The sequence below is a fragment of the Dunckerocampus dactyliophorus genome, chromosome 4 (genome assembly GCF_027744805.1).
Source record: "Dunckerocampus dactyliophorus isolate RoL2022-P2 chromosome 4, RoL_Ddac_1.1, whole genome shotgun sequence".
In the NCBI taxonomy this organism is placed as follows: domain Eukaryota; kingdom Metazoa; phylum Chordata; class Actinopteri; order Syngnathiformes; family Syngnathidae; genus Dunckerocampus; species Dunckerocampus dactyliophorus.
In genome coordinates, this window is record NC_072822.1 from 17,503,696 (window position 1) to 17,528,073 (window position 24,378).

Consider the following 24,378-nt stretch of genomic DNA (forward strand, 5'->3'; position numbering starts at 1 on the left):
TACAGGTATATAGAGTGTCATATTTAACAGAAATAAGGGTTACGCGCAGTATTGTAGGTACAGAATGAATTCTTTACTGCTTAGGTTTTTGATGGAAAAATGTACAGGAAATAAAAAAATGGAATAAAAATATGGAAAGATCTTCTATCCATCAGTGAATACACTGTAATGTAATGCTGTAAATAATTAACCAATAATGCCATGCAGCATGTTTTTTTTGCTTTTTAACAGTGTAAGTGGTCTTCATTTTTTCATGACTGTAGACTTATTTTTTTTTTGGAGAAGATAATATTAGCATTGTTAAATAATTCATTTCAATTCCTTAAAATAGGGCCATAAAGGGGTTGAACGAATGCAGAAAATCCACATGCGAATTCTTTTTCTAATTCTGCACACGGCATACATCATCAATTAGTTTTTCAATGAACAGTACCTGTTTTTCTTGTGTGTGAAAAAACAATGATAAATGTTAATTATTGCTAAGTAAGTTTCTGCAGTTAGCAACAAATCCCAGTCACAAGCAGTGGAAAACACATTAAAGTGATTTGAAGAAAGCAAAAACTCTGGTAGGAAATTTCTCTTGACAGTGTAAAACACTGATCCCTTTTTGATTGTTCTTACAAAGGCTGTAAAACATTTGCAATATTTATGAATATAAATATTGTGGAAAGTCAACCACCCCTTAGACTGTACAGTTTTGAATTTGATCAAAAATGTTGTGAAAAATAAGAAAAAAGAAGTATCTAAAGTCAGTGGGCCTCATTCACGAACATCTTCTTAAAAGTCTACTTAAGAACTGTACTTAAGAAGGCGTGGGTTGGAAACTGCGCCACATTCATGACACGTTCTTAAGTAGGGATAATCGTCCGCACCGGTGTTCTTAGGTTGATGAATGCCAACGGGGATGCACTTGCATGTAAGGCCTAATTTGCATAGGTCACCGCCTATTATTTCCTATATAAGGTAAAAAATGTGCCGTGCGCAACAGGCAGCTGGAGGCGGAGATGGCAACGCGCAAGGGCAAGACTGAGGAGCAGCTGGACAACAAACGAAAGAAAAACTTCAATTCTACTGAAATAGAGGTGCTTTTACAAGGAGTGACCGAACACAAGACCACCTTATTTTCACGTGTATCCACCGGTCATCAGGCCATCCAAAAAGAGTCGGCATGGAGCACCATTGCAGGAAACATAAATGCCGTTTCCACGGAGAAACGCGCCACCGCAGAGGTTAAAAAGAAGTGTTTTGACTTAAAATAGACTCAAAAAAAAAAGATTGGACTGCACTGGAGGGATCTGGAGGAAACGGGGGTGGGCCATCAATCAGAAACCAAACCATTTAGGAAACTCTAGAAAATATTTACACAATCATGATGGAAAAATAAAGTCAAAATACATAGTTTGTGTGTGACTATTTATTTTTTCTGTGGTTACATTTGATTAGACGCTGCCTAATTAATACAGTAGCCCCGTGCTCTGGCTCAAGACGTGGTTGGGGGCGCATGTCGCTATCTGGGGGTGCTACGTGCGCAATAGACACACCACGTTTCATTGCGATGTTATTGTGATGATCCTGCACACCTGCAAGAACAGAGAGGGAAGCCTGAAGCCTGAAGCGGGACATCAAATATTCGTCGCTTTCAGCAAATAAATCTACATGGTCCCTATACATTCTCTCTCTGCGCAGCGCACGTCCAGCCAGCCTTTTTTTTGATGAATTGGGATTTGAATATATATTTATCGATGGAGTATATTTTAGTTGTTTTGATGATAAATAATTGTTGAGATATTTTATTTGCACTACATTTTTTGGGATCAGGTTGCAAAATCCATCATGAGGGCAATTGCGCATTGAAAGTGCAAGCTTTGCTTGTGCGTAAGAGTCCTCCTGAGCATTCGTAGAATTTGTTTTTAGATCTAAGAACTGTGAGTTAAGAACACGTTTCGTGAATGCCAAAAATCTTCGTAAGAAGGCTTTAAGAACACATTTGTGCGTAAGAACGTTTCGTGAATGAGGCCCAGTGTGTCTAACTTTAGAGAAGTTTTTTTTTTTACACTTTAATCACTTCTTGCTTCTGCCTTCATCAGTAAAGTTGACTTTAAAACTTTAAACTTTTTTTTGTGTTTTAATATGAAGAGACTTTGATATTACAGGTGTTTGAATTGATTTATGATGGCGACAGTTACTGTACATACATTACATTATGGTACAGTAACAAAGGACATCTTTCCCAATGATGCTCAGAACAGTTGCAAAGCCCTGCTCTTGTACTGCTCTGCATGAGCAGGAAAAAGATATGTTACATATCACAGCATAGTGTTTTCTCTACCCCCAAGAATGTCAAGTTAATTGTATAGTAGTTTGGACAGACAAGTTAAGAAAGAAACAGGCTATGTTCATTTAAACCTGAGCTTCCCAAATAGTGGTGCGGGGACGCAGTGAACTGTCAGGGTGGGTGTGAGAGGCAGGGAAGACTTGCAATATTAGTGCAGACCTACCAACATGTATGAATTTTTTGTACTCCACATGCAATTTGACTCACTCTTAAATGCTGTATGCTTGTATGACTCACTGCTCTCCATTTTGTTGCTGGTTTCAGTTTCGAGTACAGATATATAAATAGATATTATCAGTTTCTCAGTAGTAAATAAAAAATAAATAGTACATCGGGGGGGCGTGAAAACATTTCTGTCCCCCAGTGGGGGCATGACAGAAAATAGTTGATAACCACTGATTTAAACCAATACATTTAATTTCTCAATGCAGAATCTAATGAGGGGTACTTAACAAGAAATAACTTCTACACTGCAAGCTGCCGTATGCACTCACCATATACTGTATTGTTTTTTTTATTTACTCATCCGTATTGTGGCACTGCAGTGTGTGCAGTCTTGAATGTTACTGTAGCATGTGCTCGGTCCCTATCAGTGGGTGTTCACATGAGGAGCCTTTAACGGCATGGGTTTATTTAACCTAGTCACGTGCGTTGTACAGTAAACGTACAGGTGCAGTGGGGCTCATTTAGCACTACATGTAGCGGTGATGGAGGGAGGGTTCAGTGTTTGAGTCCCTAGAGAGATGAGGAAAGGCTGAGAGAACAGCTTTGATAGATTGCCACCAAGCCGCCTGCTCCATTCTGCTGACATAAATACATATTTTTGTGAAGGACTTTTTATTGTTCTTGTGTGTATGATACCCAGGCATGTTTTACACAGTATATTATACCACACTGCCCATAAACAATGAGGCACAAATGACCCATAAAGCCAATAAATGGCTGCAGAGCAATTCATATATTTGCATATTCGCAGTTTTCAGTATCTCTGTACAGTGTCTGCCAAAGGACATAATTCTGCTTTAATGCTGATACCGGTTCTGCATCTATACTAAAAATGAAGAATTATGATTGGCCTTTTGATTTCAATGGCCTCTAACTTGACTTTAGATCCCAAATCATTGCATCCTTTGTTCACCATGACAGTATATAGCTTAATTCTCTCTCATGGTATAATAGTGATTAGCTAATATTTAAATTTTTTTTTTAAGAGCAGAGCTAATGGTGATCCCGACTAATCAACAGATCTCATTTGCGACTTTTTCCACCTCAAATAAAAAAGCTAAAACATTCAGATAAACAATTAAACATGGAAGGTGTGCAACACCAGTACCACACTTTATTTAGTGACACAAAAGTAAGACGAACAAAACGGAAACACGTTCGCTGTTGACACACATCATAAAAGTGCACATGGAATAGGAACAACATGGCTTGAAAAACAACAACTTGCCAAAACTCTGTTAGCAGCCTAATTTCTTGCCTGAAAATTCACTGTCGGGATATAAAATGAAGTTGGCATAACAGCCTTAAAATAATATTAAATGATGTTCAATGATGATACAATGATGTTAGTGGTTGTCGTGTGATATGTAAGAAGTTGCTGACACAAGTTGCACTTCACTTTCTGGAGTCGTCTTTAACCTTTGCAAAATGCCTCTACACATAAGATGATTTTTTTTTGTAGCCGTCATGAGCCAATAACTTTGTTGATGTAGATGGTCTTCCTAGCATTCAAAGATAGCGCTCACCTTTGGATTGTGCCACTGAAGCGGGTGATTTTTATTAATGTGTGGTAAGTATAGGTCTTGTTTTAAACAAACACATCATTTAAAATTCTTTATTAGCACAGATTATGCTGTTTATGTATCAAAATAGGCTATTCAACAAATTCAACTATTTAACAAAAACAAAGACGTTCTTTGCAAAAATGTATGCTCAGCAGCAACCGTGGCCACCCCCTATGTAGTCGGAATGGTACAATCTTGATCACATGACATTTTAAAATTTGATTTGACATCAACATTCATAGTCGAATCAGACTCCTCCAAATCGACTCGTCGAATAGTCGACTATTGTAAGACACCCCTAATACTGATACTTCCACTGTCCAAGTATGAACAATTGCATATTTCCTGATGGGTATGACTTCTTAAACGGAGTGATTGCAGCTGGTTCAAGATTACATTTTTTAACCAAAATATACAGCAATCCCTTGGTTATGATGGTTAATTAGTTCCAGACCCGGCTGTGCTCAGTAGGTTTTCTTATTTATAAATTGAATATTTTTGTAGTTAGAACATACAAAATCTGTTTTCGACCTTCTAAATGTGGTTTGTAACATTATTAGAGCCCTGCAGACATAAAATAACACCCCTATAGTCACTTTTACACTGGTATTACCCAATCTCATTGACATAATAATATAAAATAAGACACATTAGACATAAGTAACACATAATATACACTCACACATATTAGCATTGGTCACTTTATCATTGAGTACTTCCTGTGGTCGCTTCATACTCAGCTGTGAACCGATCCAGTAAGAGTTTAAGGTCAACACCGTGGCTGCGCCTAAAAATTCTATCCATAAAAGTTATGAACAGAATCATTGAAAAAGGGCAGCCCTGGTAGAGTCCAATCCTCACGGGAAACGGTCCGATCAATCAAACCAAACCAAACTCTGACACCGGTCATACAGGGAACGAACCGCCTGAATTAATTGGTCCGATATCTCACATTCCCGAAGTACTCCCCATAGAATTCCTCGAGGAACGCGGTCGAATGCCTTCTCCAAGTCTACAAAACACATGTTGACTGGTTGGGCAAACTCCCATGCACCCCAATGACCCTGCCGAGAGTGTACAGCTGGTCCACAGTTCCACACCCAGGACGAAAACCACACTGCTCCTCCTGAATCCTAGATTCAACTATCCAGAGCCCCTGAATAAACCTTACCAGGAAGGCTGAGAACTGTGATCCCACGATAGTTGGAACACACCCTCATCCCGCTCTGCCAATCTAGAGGCACTGCCCACGATGTCGCTGCAGAGTCGTGTCAACCAAGACACGCCCACAGCATCCAGGGCCTTAAGGAACACGGGGAGGATCTCATCCACCTTTTTAACCACCTTGGCCAAAAAGGACGGTTGGGACTCATTCTTCAGCTTGACGGCATCCCTCACCACTGGTGTCCACCAACGAGTTCTGGTATTACCACCACGACTGGCACCAATCACCTTACGGCCACAGCTCCGATCAGCCTCCTCCTCGAACATGGCCCACTCGTACTCAATGTCCGCCACATCCATTGGAACATGGTCGAAGGTCCCCCGGAGGTGGGAGTTGAAACTGACAGGGAACTATGCCAGACGTTCCCAGCAGATCCTCACAATATGTTTAGGCCTGCCTGTTCTGACCGGCATCCTCCCCCACCATTGAAGCCAACTCACCACCAGGTGGCGATCGGTTGACAGCTCTGCCCCTCTCCTCACCCGAGTGTCCAAAACATGTGGCCGCAAGTCCGACGACACGACCACAAAGTCCATCATTGAACTGCGGCCCAGGGTGTCCTGGTGCCAGGTGCACATATGAACACCCTTATGCTTGAACATGGTGTTCGTTATGGACAATCTGTGACGAGGCCCTGACAACTTAGCTCCTAGGATCATTGGGACACGCAAACTCCTTCGCCACGATAAGGTGGTGGCTCAGGAAGGAGTTACCAATGTATGTTGATATAATCATAATTGTCTGCAAAATATCCCAAGACTACCATATTGTCAGGTACCCCTAATCTCTTGTAACATAGTGTTCATGTGATAATACAACATATTATAGTTACATGTAGTAATTTCTAATTTATTGCCCAATAAAAGGCAAAAAAAAAAAGTCTCTTGCAAAAGTCAGTTTGGTCTGCTTTCATGTGGTGTCATAGATGTCAGGGTATCTATCAGGGTATGTATTTTTGCAGGTCTAATGTTAAGTACTGTAAATATTTGGGCATGACAAGCAGGTGTTGACCTCAATCTTTTTTGTGATTAAAAATAGCTTAGCACTTCTGAACTTTTCATCTTATTGGTGTTCAGAATGTGGCATGGTACTCTTTATGTTAAGATTAATCGGTGCATACCGATTTTTGGAGATTAGACTGTGTCCACTAATATGACAGCCATGCCTTGGTGGATGTATTGTTTACTATGATGTATGTAGCACAGCAGATGTTCTTGCTGGTTTAGTCTTGGCATGGGTCTTTGATTTCACTTATTAACACATGTAATGTTCATGCTGGAATTGGCAGGGGATTTTACAGGAGTGGCGGCTGGTACTGTCGCACTGTTGACGCAAGTCTGGGTAATCCACCGGCTGTTCTACCATGCGTATGCAAGGCTCTAGGCTGGCCCCAAACAAAAGGCCAGACCTGAAAAGCACCATAATGAGGAACAGGCTAAAAGAAAAGGCATGTCTCTTTCCATTTCTCTGAACGAAAAGAAAAGAGCAACATAAAAGAATAAAAGGCAAGAAAGAAAGATGAAAATAAGCCTCTCAAATCCAGGTTTTTGGCCATGCTGTCTCTTTGAGTTTATCTTTTTTTTCATGCATGTGTTTTATTAGGGAAATGTAACGGTAGCTCAGCTTTTCGATATAAATAAGAGAAAAACATGAGGAGGGGTGGGCACAACTTGTGTCATAGATAAGCATAATTTCAACCCTATGCTTCATTCAAACAATACAAATCCCACGGGTTCATGTTGGAGATCAAAAAATGTGTGTATGCTGAGCGTGATGTCATAGTTCACAACACGAGAGTGCTCCAACGCTACAAATCAGTGACATTTCCTTGTAGCTCAAAGGTCTCTCTGTTCATTTGTCTGTGTTTGTTCTCTTTTTGTTCCCTTGCATGTCTACAATGTTGTAGGACACGCATATACGCATGACATTTCATTAAAACGTTTCCACTCTGTACATCGACAAGCCCTCTGTTGGTGTGATTGGAGTAGAATAAAAGACAACACAGACTTATTAAAGCAAACATGCATTGACCTTCACTAACAAATGCTGCAGTACAATAGACTTTTCTCATCCAATTTGGACATATTTATATGTCACATTCAGTTGAATCCAAACTGGTCACTATTACCACAGGATATTGGAGGAGAACATACAGAAATAATAATAATCTATCCATCCATCTTCTATGCCGCTTATCCTCACTAGGGTCGTGGGTATGCTGGCGCCTATCCCAGCTGACTTTGGACGAGAGGCAGGGTACACCCTGAAGAGGTCGCCAGCCAATCCCAGAGCACACATAGACAAACAATCATTCACACTCACATGAATACATGAATGGACAATTTAGAGTCGCCTATGGACAATTTAGAGTGGCCAATTTACCTAAAATGCATGTTTTTGGAATGTGGGAGGAAACCGGAATACCCGGAGAAAACCCACGCACGCACAGGGAGAACATGCAAACTCCACACAGAAATGCCCAAGGGAGATTCGAACCCAGGTCTTCCCGATCTCCTGACTGTGACAGTGTGGCCAACATGCTAACCACTAGATATAAATCAGATAAATCTAATTTATTCTTTCAGTTGGAAATGCCGGACTAATACAATCTCAATCTAACACTGTGGCTCGTGAACTGTTACAGAGCTGTACAACATGGTCTTATACCATTGTTCATTGTATATTGTAGATAAAGCCCAGTTTATAACATGTTAACAGAAATTTCCCTTCACGGCACAATTTTTTTATACCTACGATTAACATGCACACATCCTGTTTGAACCTCGCAGCAGTGTATATGGAGCCACGAGTGAGAACAAATATTGAGCAGAAGTGGAGAAAGAAAAGGGTGTTGTGAATGGTATGTTTAGCTGTAAAGCCCTGATAGATGGCTCTCGCAACATGACCAAAGTTGTTTGTATCTACTTTAGCTGTTTGTTGAGTTGTCATGGAGTACATCGAATGCCAGAGAGAAATGAGAGGGTACTGGAGCACTGCCGTTTTTTTATTGTCATTTATACAGTGCTACGAGCATACGAGTGTCCCAACTAACGAGTATTTTTAAGATGCAAGCTGTCTCTCAGCTGATTTTTTGCTTTGAACTGCTAGCTAAGATTTGGGTTACGAGCTGCTAGTGACCGGCAGGCATAGCCAAGTAGAGTTATTTGGGGGCTTAAGGTGAGAATAGATCTGCCGTAATTTCCGGTGAAAAGCAGCTACTTTTTTCTTCAACTTTGAACCCTGCGGTTTATACAGCGGTGTGGCTAATTTATGGCCATGTTCTAATCTGGTGACATCTCCTTTACTTCAGAACTACTACTAATGGGCGCCATACAAGGGTTGCGACACCGCTCTACTCCATTAATTTTCAATGGAACCTACGCAATAGGGCGATTTTTGAAAGTCACCGTCCAGCCAAGCAACACGTGAAATTTGTGCGTGTGAAAGTTTGTGCTTGTGCATGTCATCTTGCACATGCTGGCTTGCGATGTGATCCCAGAAAGTTGAAAAATGTTCATCTTTTCATTGCTGTTGCCCAGACGGGGACCATCATCTGACAACCGATCAGAACCGAGGGAGACTTGTATTATTCACTCTGGAGGTGAACACGTCGCACACCAGTGTAGCTGGTCACAGTAGCTTGCAGGGTTGCGGGGTGCAGGGTTTGCTACGTGTTCGCAATGAGTTTCACCAATTGCAGTTGTTTATCACCTTTCTGTGTGGCACCCATAATTGTTTCAATACAGTGCCACTCGCATGTCAGTGAGGAAACGGTAGCTCTTCCTTTGGCAGGAGCCAATCATAAGCTATAAGGCAACTCACAACGACCTTGTCAACCCATCGGAAATCGCAGGAGGTCATTACTCAATATAACAGTCTGACTCACGGTGTCATCTTAGAAAATCACCACACAGCAACACTATAAAGGTAGGTAAGAAATATACAATACAAGTACCAATACGAGTTTAGAATAAAAAAAACAACTATTTTAAAGATTTTCCATCTATGCATTTCTTCCCAGCAAAGCATTTCATTGGCCATGGCTGCTGGGGCGTTGCAGTGATTAATTCAGCTGCCTCTGTCCACCAGAGGGAGCCAGCGGGAGGGAGCCTCCCTCTCAATAGCCTAACTATCAAACAAGCAAAACATAAATAGGTTTTGATCGCTTGACTCACACCCACCCCGTACTGAAGACTTCTGATTTTTGGCCAAAATTATAATATATAGTTATTAAGGCTTTTTTAAATTTTGAAATTTTAAATCAGATTAATCACAGTTTTCTAATTAATTAATCATTATTAATCACGACTTAAAACAATGTTTGAAAAATGCCTTTTTTCACTGTATTTCGTTAACAGAAAGATAAATCACATAAATGATAAAGGACATGATAATATATATTTGGCATACTGTGTATTAACATCGCCAAATAAAATGAAAATATACACTTTTTAAACAAATTAAACCAAAAGAACAAAACCATCACTTTTTCTACCCATCTTTTAGCCAGTTTTTGAGGCAAACTAACATTTTGTGAACATAAATCTGACCTTTTCTTTTGCACATCACCTTTCAAGTTGTTGCATCTCTTTTAGCATCTTTTAGCCAGTTGTTGAGGCAAACTAACTTGTTTACATTTTCTGAAAGTAAAGCTGAACTCTTCTTGTTGACAATGTGACCTGCAACTGAAAAGAGCCTTTTGCATGAAACTGTGAATGAGATGAATGAGATGCCCACCACTTCAAGGGGCGGTCCTCCAAGTGAGTGGTCGGCTCTGCCCTGTACCTGTGTATGGCTCTGTCAGGTTGTACCTCATCATTCGATTCTGAGTCTGAGCCCATCTGCAGGAGGTTGATTTCCTTCTTGGGTGGCCCATCATCAGATGTCTTTGGAGACCTTTTGGGTGAATTTTCACGCAGCATCCCTTCAAGTGTGGTCCACACTGTTTCTCTGTCTGACTTGGGCAGGCTCTTCAAATCTTATGCAATCATATGCAGGGTCCTCATCAAAGACTTCCATTTTGCGATGCAAGTGGCAGAGAGCGGGTAGCACGACAGAACAGGAAACATAGCCCTCACCACCCAGGAGCTCAGTTACATATCTGCAATGAAATAACACACACACAAACACACACATGCACACACATGCACAGAGAGAGAGAGAGATCAAAAGTAGATTATTACAGTAGAACAGGAGTAAGCAGTCTACCTAAGGCAGATTCATTTGACTTAATTCATCTTAATGTGATGATTACATGTTTGATGTATGTGATGGTGTTTACCTGCAGGGCTGAAGAAGATTCTCCAACCTCTGGAGTTTGTTCCATTCTGCTGATTTTGGCAACACTAGCTTATGCACCTGGTGATCCAGGGTTGCTGTGACTGCCTCATTGTTGCTGATCAGGCGCTTGACCATTTTAAGTGTTGAATTCCACCGTGTTGGAATGTCCTGGATCAGTGGCTCTTGCTTCTGTCCCAAAGTCACTTGCTGTGCTTAAAGCTCTGCTGCATTTGTGGGGCTGTGTTTGAAAAGACCAACAATTTTGCATTCACAAAGCCGGTGTGAGCGAGGCTTACAGTGACGCTTCTCTGCAACATGAGCGATACAGCCCATGTGCTCAACGTGTCTAAGTCGAATTGCAGCTGTCATGTTGCGTACATTGTCGGCCCCAAAAGTTGTAGTTTTACTTTTAATGTTTAATGTAATGCAAATTGGTCTACAGTCCTGTGCAATCCTTTTAGCAACTATGTTGGTCAGTTTATCTTAGGTAGCTTACTTAATGGCCTGCGGTCATTTAATGTAGTCTGTCGCAAGCTAGCTGTTGAACTAGCAGCCCCAACATATGCATCCTTAGCCTTAGCATGGTACTTCAAGCTTGAGCAGCTTTGGTGAAACTTAAACTCCTTCTTGCAGATTGTACACATCACGTTTTGTTTGTTGACTGTTCCATTATTGTTCTTTTTGTAATAAAATACATCCATAGGGCCAGCCGGCTCATCTTGCTCCATCTTGTATGGATACAATACTTTCGTGCCACCATCATAACAGAGAGGCGTGGCTTGTCATGATGCGCATTCATTAATTACGGCAATTTTTAAATTATAATTAATTCAACAAATTAGTTTTTGACAGCCCTAATAGTTATATATAGTTTTTGTGTATGAGTCCCAACTTTATTGTAAGCGCGCCACAAACGCCAAAGGTCATGGTTGGGGATGTATAACGTCACTGACGTACCCTTGCGGCTTATGGCCCAAAGCTAGCAGACTCTATGTACAGTATCATAAACTCCACCTTTTTAACATATCGCAACATGCTGACAGAGCGTAAACACACAAACACATGGCCACACCGTCACTGAATGTAAACATGGCAAAACATGATGCCTACGATATAGAAGGCAAGTGTAATGTTCATTTAAGCACCTGGGGAACTGCAACACGTTTGAAGTGCTACATTTCCCTCCCCCTCCACGTTTCAACATTACATTCGCTGTCCGACCACAATTCCCTGCATGTTCTACAGCAGTGGTCACCAACCTTTTTGAGCCCAAGTTCCCAATCTCAGCCTTGAACCTGTGCAATATATATACTGTATATGTGTGTGTGTGTGTGTGTGTGTGTGGGTGGGTGGGTGGGTGGGTGTGCGCGTGTGTGTGTGTGTGTGTGTGCCTAGAAAAAAAATCTATACAATAAATATTTAAAACTTTTTAAAGTAAAGTAAAAAGTGATACATATTTAAAGCTTTGTCTTTAAATAGAGAGCTTTGTGTTATTATTAGTTGTTGGCATCGACATTTCAGCTTTTTCTCATTGTGCCTTTTGCTCAATTTTTACCATTTTTATTGTTTTTTAAATTTTATTTTGTTTCTGCAGTAATGCAATGACAAATGAGCCACAGGCCGCGGAGGGTCCCTGGGCCATACTTTGGGCACCCCATCTCCATGAGCAAACCACAATTCTATTTGGCTTGTTGGCTCAGTTTTGTGGGCGAGCAATGGTGGTTGAGGAGAGAGGGGCTGGTCATAGCGTTACAACAGTCAGCCCTAACGAGCTGCGTCGCCGCAGCTCACAGATTTTTGTGGAGGTGCGCATCTATGAAGTTATATTATATTTGTACCTTAATTTTGAGCTAGCAAAGGCAGATTTTGAGCCATATTAATGTGCAATAACTACTGTTGTGTGCGGAAGCCCATCGCTGTCACTCCTCTCTCTCTTTCTCCTAAGATCTGCACGCTTGTCCCGCTTGTGCTTGTGGGACGAGGCGAGCTGGTATATGTGCGCTGGTACTGAATTTTGGGTACTGGGCTTCTGGCTGGAGCTTGCGGGTTGTATGCCTGGGGGGCGGTGAGGTGTACAAATGTGTTCATTGGTTAAAATGCGTGTCTGTTGGTCACTCTCTGGAATTGGAGGGCACTGATGTAATACATGATTTTTCTAGTCTTCTCACGATCAACCAGCAAAGTCCCAAAGATCGACTGGTGGCTCACAATCGACGGGTTGGTGACCCCTGTTCTACAGTCACGTAACATGCACATAAGCTAATGAATTGACGTTAGCACAACAAAGATTGACTCTGACTACTTGCAAGTCATTTTGCCATCTTGTATGTTAAATGTTAAAATTAAATACTTGGGAAACAACTGGCGGGCCGGATTCAAATGCTTGGCGGGCTGGATGTGGCCCCCGGGCCGTAGTTTGCCCATCCCTGTCACACACTAAACGTAAACAATACGTGACTGTAAATAAGTACTGCGGAAATGTAGCATTTTGTGCCAATGCGCACCATTTTCAGTCACTAGTTATGTGCCTAGTGCGTATACAAAGCGAGAGGAAACAGTGTGTAAACTTCTTCAACCTTTTCAGGCATGCCATCTAAATGACACACACTGCCATGGTGAATTGTGAGACAATACGGAGGCAAAATGCGTGCAAGTGCAAACATGGCTAAGACTGTAGACCAGGTCCAAGGAGCATGGTGCCTGTTTTAGTATGTAGCAAAGTGAAAGTGATCCCAGATGGCGAGGCAGACAGAGACTGAGTCAAAATAGAGGTGACTGCACCATCTTCCCCTTTCATCCCACCTGGCACTTCAACCTGTGCCCTTCCAGAACTCTCCTCACCTGCTCATGGAGCTCACTTTGGCTGCTGCTGCCAGCTCTCTGCTATGCACTATTAATAAGGCATTCTCACCCTGCCAGCCCTTGACACTCTAATCTAGGCTGTCTCTTCTCCGTCAAGTGATTGCTCTTCAAATGCCGTATTAAATTAAAGCTTTTTAACATGCTAAACTGGCAAGATATTTCTCGTGGCATGTTTTGCTCGGGGCAAAATTTATATCAATCTCACAAATGGCAGGTAAGTTTCACATGGCAGACATGTTTGTTTGGGTTTTGGCACACCTGCTCTTTGTGTAGGAAAGTGAAAGGAGGACGCTACCCAAGACGTTAGAGCAAGACACTACACTGCACATAGGGATCGCTACAGGCTGCAATAATACGAGCCAGAGGTGATCGGCTTTTATGAGTTTTGAAAGGCATTTATCAGCATATGCCGATCATGTGCTTTTTTTACAGATCAGATCAGATCAGCATCCCTAGTTCTGAGACCTTTTATTTGTTACTGTGTCAAACGTAATTTCCATAGAATATAAAAAAAAAAATCTAAATAATCTGCCATCATAAAACCTTCATTAACTGAACAGGCAATGTCTTAAGTTATTGTTTAAACATTCTTCACTGTCACACAGGTGTAAAAAAAAGTTAACCCCTGTAAAATTTGGTAAGAAAACAAAAGGTCTACTTACCAGACAACACGCAACAAACTTTGACGAGCATGGCGAGCAAAGGAAGAGCCATCCATCTTCTATGCCGCTTATCATCACTAGGGTCGCTGTGCTGGAGCCTATCCCAGCTGACTTTGGGCGAGAGGAGGTGTACACCCTGGACTGGTCACTAGCCAATCGCAGGGCACATATAGACTTACAGTCATTCACGCCCACATTCATACCTATGGTTAATTAACCTAACATGCATGTTTTTGGAATGTGGGAGGAAACCGGAGTACCCGGAGAAAACCCACGCACGCACTGGGAGAGTGTGCAAACTCCACACAGAGAGGTCCATCGGAGATTCGAACCCAGATCTTCTCGATCTCCTGAGTGTGTGGCCAACATGCTAACTGCTAGTTCACCTTGCTGCCCGCAAAGGAAGATAAAAAAGCAAAAAAAAAGCAAAACACATTTTGGATTTTAGTCGTATGAGATATGCCGGAGTCTTGCATGAGATGTCAAGATCATGCAGGACGTCTTTCACAACTGTGGTACAAAACATCGTACAGTATTTTGTCACGCTATACTTTAGAACAGGGGTGCCGTAAAGCGGGGAAAAGTTTGGACAATTCCAAGGGCCCATGACTGACAGGGGCCCCAGTAAATAGGTAAATAATTTTGCTATTTTGTTGTGATTTTTTTTTTATTTATTGCTGCTTCTTTATGCCTAATTGTTTTCATTTCTGAGTTATTGAGGCTATGCACATTCATTGTGCAGCACAGCAATTCAGCTCCTGCATAATTCATCACATGAAAAACTCACAATACATTAATTCTTTTAGTCTTCTGAAAGCTAATACCATGCTGTGATTATCAGTCCTACCTCAATTTGGATTGATTTCATACATATGTCTACATTTTGCTCTCCAAGCATAAATCCAGGCCGCCTAGATAAGCATTATCTTTAATGGCAGTCTGCATTGGAGTTTTATTTTTACTCATATAATTTGAAAGTTTTAAAAAATCTGTGGCTTAAATTTACACGCTACACAAAAAAGTCCTACAGCTCACTCGTTCTTGTTTACAAATATGAGCATGTCAAAATGAATGCATTTTAAAGTATAGTACAGTACAGATATTGAAATGCTAACTTTAAGTGCTTCTGTACTGTATTGTGAGTACTCTCACACTTTCCATCAGTGTTTAAGATTACAATCATGGGAGTATTCCTCTCTGAATGTTCTAAACTTCTGTTTCCATGCCAGGGTTGTATTGAGTAGAATAGCGAGTTGTTTACGGTGGTAGAGGAGTTGTTTATGGGGGTTGACAGGGGCAAACATGCAGCAGCGTCCAAAAGCTCCAAAGGTCGGAGGCCCCCAAAGGCCCCTGGTAGCCTGGCTAACTTACGTTTTGTTCTGTTACGTTTCAGTATTTCTCTTATGCAGTTTTTGCCGTTCTCCGGCAGATATATGCAGCTGTGTGTCGGACAGATGGCATGTTAAATCCCAACTCAGTTTCATTCCCCTCCCGCTCGAGATGGACAAAGTTGCCCATAAACATGGCACGGACCCTGTTGTGGCGTAGCAAGCGAATAGCACAGACAAGAACGTGAGGTGCATTCACGGACATCAGGCCATGATATATATATATATATATATATATATATATATATATATATATATATGACCCACTTTTGGGTCCCGACCCACCAGCTGAGAATCACTGCTTTAGACCACAAACTACTGCAGTTGAGACTTAATGAACAAGGCCTCTGTAAAAAGTGGATTATTTTAGCAGCCTTCAGAAGAAGAAATTGAAAACTAAAGCATATTGTAGTGCTTGGTGATATCTTAATACTCCCCCACATTTTCAGTTTGGAGACTTGTACAACTTTCACCAGCTTGTCACTGCCAGCTTTAGTTCTCTCTCTGGTCCTGCCTCTGTGGATCAAACTGTAAAAAATAAACTTCAACTGTAGGGATGTATCAGGCTCTAGTGCAGTTTAACGCCCATTAAGTAGACATAGAAATTTTAACAAGTGCTTTTCTTCTCTGCTGTTTCTGATTGTAGAAAGTATACCCAAATGCCAAGCCGGTGCTAGTGAGGTGTCCCGAGACTACGAGTGTTATCCTCTTTATTCTTCTAATTTACAGCGTGACGGTTTGGGTTCCCACTGTGTCTGTTTGCTGCCCTGAGGCTCCCAACGGCTCCACAGTGAAATGGCCTGTTAGTCTTATCAGCACCTCTCAACCCCCTCAGCCTTACCCTGTCTCTCACCTCCTCCACCCCATTCGCCCTCTTCCCCTGTCATCACTACCCGTCTGCTACTTAATCCAATTATCCTTTTAAGATGGCATGCTCTGTAACTCAACACAAACTTAGCGGATGACGCCGTTGTGCATCACGCGGTCACATATACAAACATATAAACGGGAACCTGCACAGCCACAAGGGCGATTTAATGAGCAGTCTTCTCAAAATTGTTTTAAATTCAAAGTCCATTCAAAGTGTAAAGTGATCCACTGTAACATATGTAGTGCAGTGCTTTCGCTTGTTTTGTCTATTTTAGAGTTTCCTCACACAAGCTTTGGGCTCTGCTGTCACCCTTTGATTCACTGTACCCTTGAGGTGACTCTGTGTGTATGTCCTTCATTGCTGTGAGCTGACTGTTTTATGCTTTTAGCTGACACTTCACCTGACACAGAAGGTGCCCCTTTGTCTTCTGAGTATGTATGTGTATGTGTGCATCTCATATCATTAGTATGTCCAAAATCCTGACAAAAAGCACATTCTCACTTCACTTCAATGTTGTTGTTGCTTAACTTTTTTTTAAATGATTTACTCCAGTTATAAGATCATGCCAACTTAAGTAGTAAATATTTTTCAAGGGGATGCGAGGACATTAGAAAAACTTGCAGCACAAAATATCTCTGCTAAAGTAGCTGTAACATGCATTATGCATACGTAATAATGGTAAATCATCTTTTATTATGAAGTTAATGTCATTTTAAGGGGTCAGTGTGTGAATGACAAACCTTATTGCATCCTGAAAACACCACAAGTAGAGTAGAATTATTATTATAACCACAGAGTACAGAGTTGTAGCCATGACAGGGTGATTAATCTGTATATTGTACAAATCTTGTCAAGCATTTTGCTGCAAAGGACTGCCAGACGGCCCAAAAGTAGCTGTGTTTGGTCATTTTTGGTGCTGACACCACAAGAGTCAAGAGAAACAGATGGGGTTTTGTGCATGAGTTTGTTTGCGTGTGTGTGATGGCGTGTGTGTGTCTGTTGCACAGTGACAGTTCCTAGTACTGACTGTGACTTAGATCTGAATCCTAGAATATCTGCATGTTGGTCTGAAGGAAGGCTTGAGAGAATGGGTATATATTTTACTGTTCAATAGTGGTGGAAATAGTTATTTGTTTGCACCTGACTTAGTCATTCGTTGAGGCCATCTCTGTTTTGTCAAATCTGAAAAAGTGCTTTTTTTTTAACCAATTGCCAACTGTTTGCAACCTATATCAATGAGGAACCCATTACATTTGGTAAAGACCTGGATAAAGTTGTGGATTTACAAGTTAATTTATTTTCATTTCAATTTTTAGTCAGTATGAGATTTTGCCCAGAGCCCAGAATGAAAAGCTAAGCAGTTTTTAATAACTTTTATATAAATGTGGTGCAACGAAGAACTTATAACATTTTGGTGAGGATCCTCATAAAGGTACTAATAACGGAAGATATTTTTGCAGAGGTACAGTATAAACAGAAGACAGTGGATCTCTGCACAGTCCCGATTCAGCATTCACGGCCCCGCAAATTCACAGATTTTTTCGTAACAAAAAAATGTGTGTGTATATATATATATATTTGTTTTTTTTTTATTAATCTGTATATTGTAAATGTGTATGTGTATGTGTTTGCTGCAAAGGACTGCCAGATGGAAAATATATATATATATATATATATACAGTCAAACTTGTCTATAGAGGCCACTAGAGGGAGTCTGCAAAAGTGGCCGCTATAGACAGGTGGCCTCTATAGACAGGTTGGCGTCCAGTTTGAATGTTGACCAGTAGAGGAAAAAAAAGAAAAAAAAAAGGAAAATAATAATAATAATAATGTTGACCAGTAGAGGGCACTGCGGACTGCGGATAAAAGTTGTACAGCACTACTAGGCTTGTTATTATCATGGTTCATGGTTCATGGTTTTAATCCTGAACATGCATGAGTCAAACAGTAGCACATCACATAGAACAATTCACAATTTTGCATGTCTAAAAAGGAGTAGGAAGAAGCAAAGCTTATTTAATCCTACCCCTCATCAGTTTCACATCAGTTGCAATACATTTATTCACCTCTTGTTCTTCCAAGTGTACTTTGTAGGTCTACATAATGTAGCGCAATCATAGCCAAGGTTTTTACTTACTAAAAGGAAGCTAGAGGCTTAATAATAACTGATAGAATATATCCACGACCCACAGAACAAAGCTGTGCTAGTAATGTCTTACGCTTGTTTTTAATATTTTACTTTTTATACGGCAGAGTGGAAGTGACGGGAAGTGACAGTGGGCGTCCCGAGCAGGAGAGCTAGGCTCATGGCTAGCTGTGACTTTCGAGAGAGTTGGGAAGTGTGTTTATGTTGGCGTGGATGTAAAGTCCTGCAGTGTTAATAAAGCGATTAAAGTGCATCGGCGACGTGAGTCTCTCCTTCCCCACAACAAGCGGCATTACAGTATTGACCAGTGCACACCAGGAAGTAAACGGTGTCATTTCTTACAGGCATTGGCTGGACAGCTATGTAGTGGGACTTGTTTAACCTTTGCCTTGTGGGCAAGCAGGAAGGAGAGACGATGCTGAGAGATGTGTGTGTGTGTTCTGAGCTGCTGTCTGTTGGCCGCGTTCAATAAATAAAGTTGGCAGAAGAAACAGGAAGTTTCCTTCTTTGCTTCGGAGCTGAATAACACTGACAAGTTAACAGACGAGTAGCGAACGGAAAAGAAGACGACTTTGTTTGTGTCGAATACAGAAGATGAGGACTTTGATGGATTTGTGGATGAGGATTGATGAAAAGTAACGTGAGTACATTCTAAAATACTTCAATTAAGTACAACCGAACTCAGTTTTGCTCCCGCTGCCGCATGCACGCTTGCGTATGTATTTTTTTTATTGTAGCGTCGCTGGGAGCACGTCCTGTTCCCAGCCTACTTTGCGGTAATGTTTTGGTGCAAATGCTCTTAAAGTTACATGTTTGACCAGGAAATAGCAAGCTCAAAAGAAGACGGCTTTTTATGTGGAACAACTGACAGTTTGTGTGGATCTTGTGAATGATTGTGATTGAGCTACGACTCAGTAATTAAAGTCTACACACGGCTTCATTGATTGAAAAATGAAACTTTTTCGTGCATGAAGCTTCTACTTGAGTTGGCAATTTGGCCGCTATATGCAGTCAGATATTGACCAAGGGAGACAAAATGGGTGGCCGCTGGCTGCGTTGGACAGGTGACTGCTATACACAGGGTCTATAACATGTAAATTTGCTGCGGGGGATTTTTCAGTGGCTGCTATAGGCAGGTGGCCGTTCTATAAAGGTGGCCGCTAAGACAGGTTCGACTGTATATATATATATATGTATATGTATATATATGTATATTTTTTTTCCTCATTCATTGGACTGATTTATAAATATGTGATAATACAGGTATAATGTACAGCATACATGTAACACTGTAAAGAAAGCCCACACTTTTTACATGCGTTTTTCTTTATGCTTCACTGATAGTGTTTTTTCATCAAGTGTTGAGATTTTGCACTTTGTTCGGAGGTCCTTGAACGCACTGTTGTTGCTGTGAGATGCAAAAGTAAAACATATATAACTTCTACGTGACTCTGATTTGACTCAGATCTGTTCATCGATCATCTTACATTATCATTCATTAGCGGTGAGTACCTATACAGATTATGATTTAAAATGCATTTAATAAGTGTGATTTTCGCCATTCACTGGTGGCCCCAGAATGTAAGACCAATGAAAAGTGGGAGTCTACATTTGATACCATTCACCGCTTTGTGTCATCCTCTATGAACCATTCACAAACTTTGGCCAACCACAAGGCATTTTCCTTTTTTGCTTTTGTTAAACGCTGGTGGAGGTCTGTGCTCTATGGAGTGCAAAATTGTAGTTTCATCAGCACCCCTTGTGCATAAACTGTGGAGAAAGCCATTTCCTTGCTATTAAGAAAATGCTGAAAATACTTGTGCAATGTTTGGTTCATGTGGCAAGTTGCCCCTGCACATGCGTGGGGGTTTATTCTGGGTAAGTACACTTGCACAAGCAAAAAAAGGACTCACTTACACCATGACACCACTCAGCCATCTGTGAACCACCAAGCACCAACACCACCACACTACCTCTTCCATTCGCCATCAGTGGTCTGCTGCCCAGCGATGGCTACTGTATGTGTAGACACAGCCATGCCGCTCATCTTTACGTGTTTGCCACAGACAGGTTGTTTTTTGGTTGTTGTGAGGTTTAGGGTGGGTTTCCTCTTCCTTATTCCTCTGCCTAATTCTCTACCTGTGTCTCAATATGATGTTCACCTGTTGCTCTCTTAATCTTCCTTGCTGATGATTTGTTTTTCTGCTGCTTTCTTCCTTCCCTCCCTTTTTTCTGTCACACCATCTCTCTGCATCTCACTGTTGCTATTAACTGGGCTCTGTCTTTATGTCGTATGTTCTTTTAGGCCCACGCCGTGCATCGCTGGCTAATCGATCAGGACAGTAGTGTGAGCTCTGAGATGCCGGATGGCCAAGGAGTATGGCTCTATGATGATGAAGTAAATATCTGCAACACGTATATCTGGCTTTTTTCTATTTACTATGTGTATATATACATATATATGCTGTATTGATGGCCATCTTGTCACGTAAAGTTTGTGTCACTCTGCTGCTGTGTTTTGTTTTATCACTTTTTTCTTATTTTGCATATGGTATTGTAGTGCTGGTTCATTCAAGTCGTGCTGTTGTGATGTGAGCTAAATAAGTCATACAGGTGTCGTGGATCACGCTGGAGCTTTTCTATGTTTCCCTTCCCTGCTTGACGAATTATACTAACTTTCTGATTTATATTTTTTATTCTGTGGTTTTTATGTTGTGGAGGCCTTTGTTTTGGTTTCACGTGTTTAAGACACGAGTGTGTATCTGTTTCGATATTAACATCTTTCTCAGTGTCTTGTGACACCTCGGATACCGATGTTCTCAAATCAGCATATTACATGGCAAGAGTCCACGGGCAAAATATAGCTTATATTTAGTAAATATAACTGTCTATCACTCCACTCGCAGTAGTTCATGCACCAGAGGTCCATATTAATAATAACAAGTCACAGTATTTTTCCTGTGGGTTCTTCTAATTTCGTAAATATGCTTGTGTCATCTGTACCACTGTGATTGTGTTTAGGCTTAAATCAAATTTAAGTGTGAATGTGGAGCTGTGCGTGAAAGAAAAAGAGTATGTGGGAAATGTCGTGTACCTTTGACCTTATCAGTGTGGCGTGTGCATGCTTACTCTAAGTCCATGCATGGCATCTCCAGTGTATTAGCACTAGCTGTGATCCAACTGTCTGTGTTGTGTCTGGAATGGTGGATGTGGTCTTTCTTCTGCATTGTTGTGGTTGTGCATGCCTTGCGCCGTTGATGTGTCATTGTTTGTGTATTGTGGCTGTTGTGTATCTTCTATGTGACAGCATGTTACACATGCTGTGCCTGTCTTTTGTCTGTCTATCTAAGTAAAGGGTCTGGGACTTGCTCACCAGGTTTCATTGCCACTATCTAATAGGTGATCTTGAATTCATTTTCACTAAGTGGAAAAGAGTTCATCTAAGTGCAATGAGGCCACTGGGAAACTTGTTCCAGACGATACTTTCCCCTCAAATCCTCGCTCCCCTCTTTGCTATCCCAAATTTGTAATCGTACTCTTCCTATCTCCATATTGCTCCCAAAGGCTATGGAGCACTATGAGGTTTCCTAAAGCCCAAATTTCAGAAGATTCATGACATTAAAATAACATTTTTAAAAAATCATACAAAAAAAAACAATAACTGTAAGAAAGTAGCGCATACAGTAAGTGGAAACATAAACTGTTTGCTCAAAACAATATGGAGTATTTTTCTTTGGTGCTCATGATTCTGTGTGCATTGGACAATTGCATTTTTATTCTCTCCTTTGAATGAGGTATTTTGCCTTGTATGTTGGAGTGTTTGTGTGCATTTCAGGAGGGACAAGATGCATCGTGTTAGCACCAATGGTTGGGACTGTATGTGGGCACTCCAACATTTATTTAGGTCAGGGGTCTCAAACTCAGCTTGCCTGGGGGCCACTGGAGGTATAGTCTGGGTCAGGCTGGGCCACATCACGTATTCAGTCTGCAATCACATTTCAACCAAGTGACTATCTTGTCAACAAACACCACTGGAAGCTGTCACATAGCTTGAGCTATGGTAGGCCATACGTGGTAATAAGTATAAAACATATTTATCAAATGTAATATTGTAGTGCTCTTGAGTTGACCAAGAGATGGTCGGAGGCATTTTAGCTTGCATAGAGGAAGTTGCTCTTTATATGGGCAAGTCGCAATGAGCTTGTCAACACATCCAAAATGGCAGGAGGTCATTGCTCAACATAACATTCTGACTCACTGGGTCATAAAAGAAAGCGTTGGCTATTGCTTGCCCAAATAAAGACCTTCCTTTAACAAGCTAAACCACCATCACTTGAGGAGTTCAAAATCAACACAATTTATGAAATACTGTATAAATGTAACTCGTCTAGGATGTACAGGCCGCAAATACACTAAACTTTGATGTCAAGTATGAGTTCTCAAAATGTGGTCTGGGCCTCGAGTTTGAGACTGCTGATTTTGGTTGCAAAAAATGCATACCAATTTATTTAGCACTTTTTATACAGAAACAAACTGAAAGTCAGTAATATCTGTGAAAAATCAACCATGAACAGGGCAACGGCACGACTACTGCAAGTAGGTCAAAGCTAAACCAGGATGTTTGTATAGAAAGTCAGGATTAAAAAAACGACAAAGGAGATTCTAGTATCTGGAAAAAAAATCACCAAAATGCTGTTTTAACAAATCATAACAATTACTATGATGGGAAAACTCCATAACCAGAAATATAAAAAAGTGGAAATTGTATTGTCATTCTTAATGTTGGTATGGCTCTAAAACGCATGCAGATAATACAAAACTGCAAATTGATTGTATTTACCCTCTTCATCAACCTGCCGTGCCCCTTCCTGTAAGGCAGAGTTGTGTATTGTCAGTGGTAAGTATAAAGGTCATGGCCCCTCTGCTACCATTACCACTTATTAGGCTTGGAGAAGGTCCCACTATCATTGCACACTTTAACTACCCCATTTAGTCCTCAGAGACAGATGCTCCGGGAGCCAAGCCCCATTCGTCACACTGTGGCTGCATGGCAGACTCAATATGAAGAAAAGCAAACTGTCACAGTCTGCACTGTCATATAAATTCTCCCCCGTCTCAGTTTCTCTTTTCCAGCTGCTCCCCGGCCCACTGTAGATGCAGACTACATTAGGAAGCCCATTCATGTCCAACCACCAGCAGTTGGCTGTAATTTGTTTCGGCGAGGGGTGCAGAGTGTAATTTACATGTGAAAGGCCATGGCCTATTCAAATATTGTTACACTCATTTTTATCCCAGGGTTATTAATACCAGCTTTGAAATAATTAAGATTAAAGGCTGTGGGGTTTTTTGCCATTGTGTAGAATCTCGAAAAATTGTGTCTTAGCGAGAAGACGGAGGAGCAGAAGTCTTCTGAACTTGCTGACTGATTCGATTTTCGGAGATTTTTGCTACAGTGCTAAAAGGAGATATGTTTGGTGGCAAGAACTTTCAGTGGGGCTATCCTAATACCATAGTCACACTAGAGGTAGAATGAGCAAGACTGCAGTCGGAATGAAAATTCTTGGTTTATTCCTGGATATTCAAACAGCATTCGAAAGGTGTTCTAACTGCACATTGACTGCATTCAAAATATTCTTACGATATTGTAAATATTCTGAAACAGCATTCCAAACATTCTGATTGCATTTGAGAATGCTGCCGATTGCATTCGGGAATGCTGCCGCTGAAACGTAGCTTTTAAGTATCGCGTTATTCACATCATATCACATTAACATCACCGCCAAGGAAAAAAGAAGCCAAGTCAACTCCAACACTGACCA

At 41.1% G+C, this 24,378-nt stretch overlaps 1 protein-coding gene across 6 annotated transcripts in view; it reads left to right on the forward strand.

Annotated features, from left to right (window-relative positions):
- ank1a (ankyrin 1, erythrocytic a) overlaps positions 1 to 24,378 on the forward strand; it is a 128,661-nt gene that overhangs the window by 37,686 nt on the left and 66,597 nt on the right. For 4 of the 6 annotated variants that reach the window (XM_054773285.1, XM_054773291.1, XM_054773286.1 and 1 more), the window contains exon 2: positions 20,865 to 20,957. The exons of the other annotated variants lie outside the window; for them this stretch is intronic. In XM_054773285.1, coding sequence (XP_054629260.1) covers positions 20,865 to 20,957 — 93 coding nt within the window. The remainder of the gene's footprint in view (positions 1 to 20,864; positions 20,958 to 24,378) is intronic. 6 annotated transcript variants of the gene reach the window in all.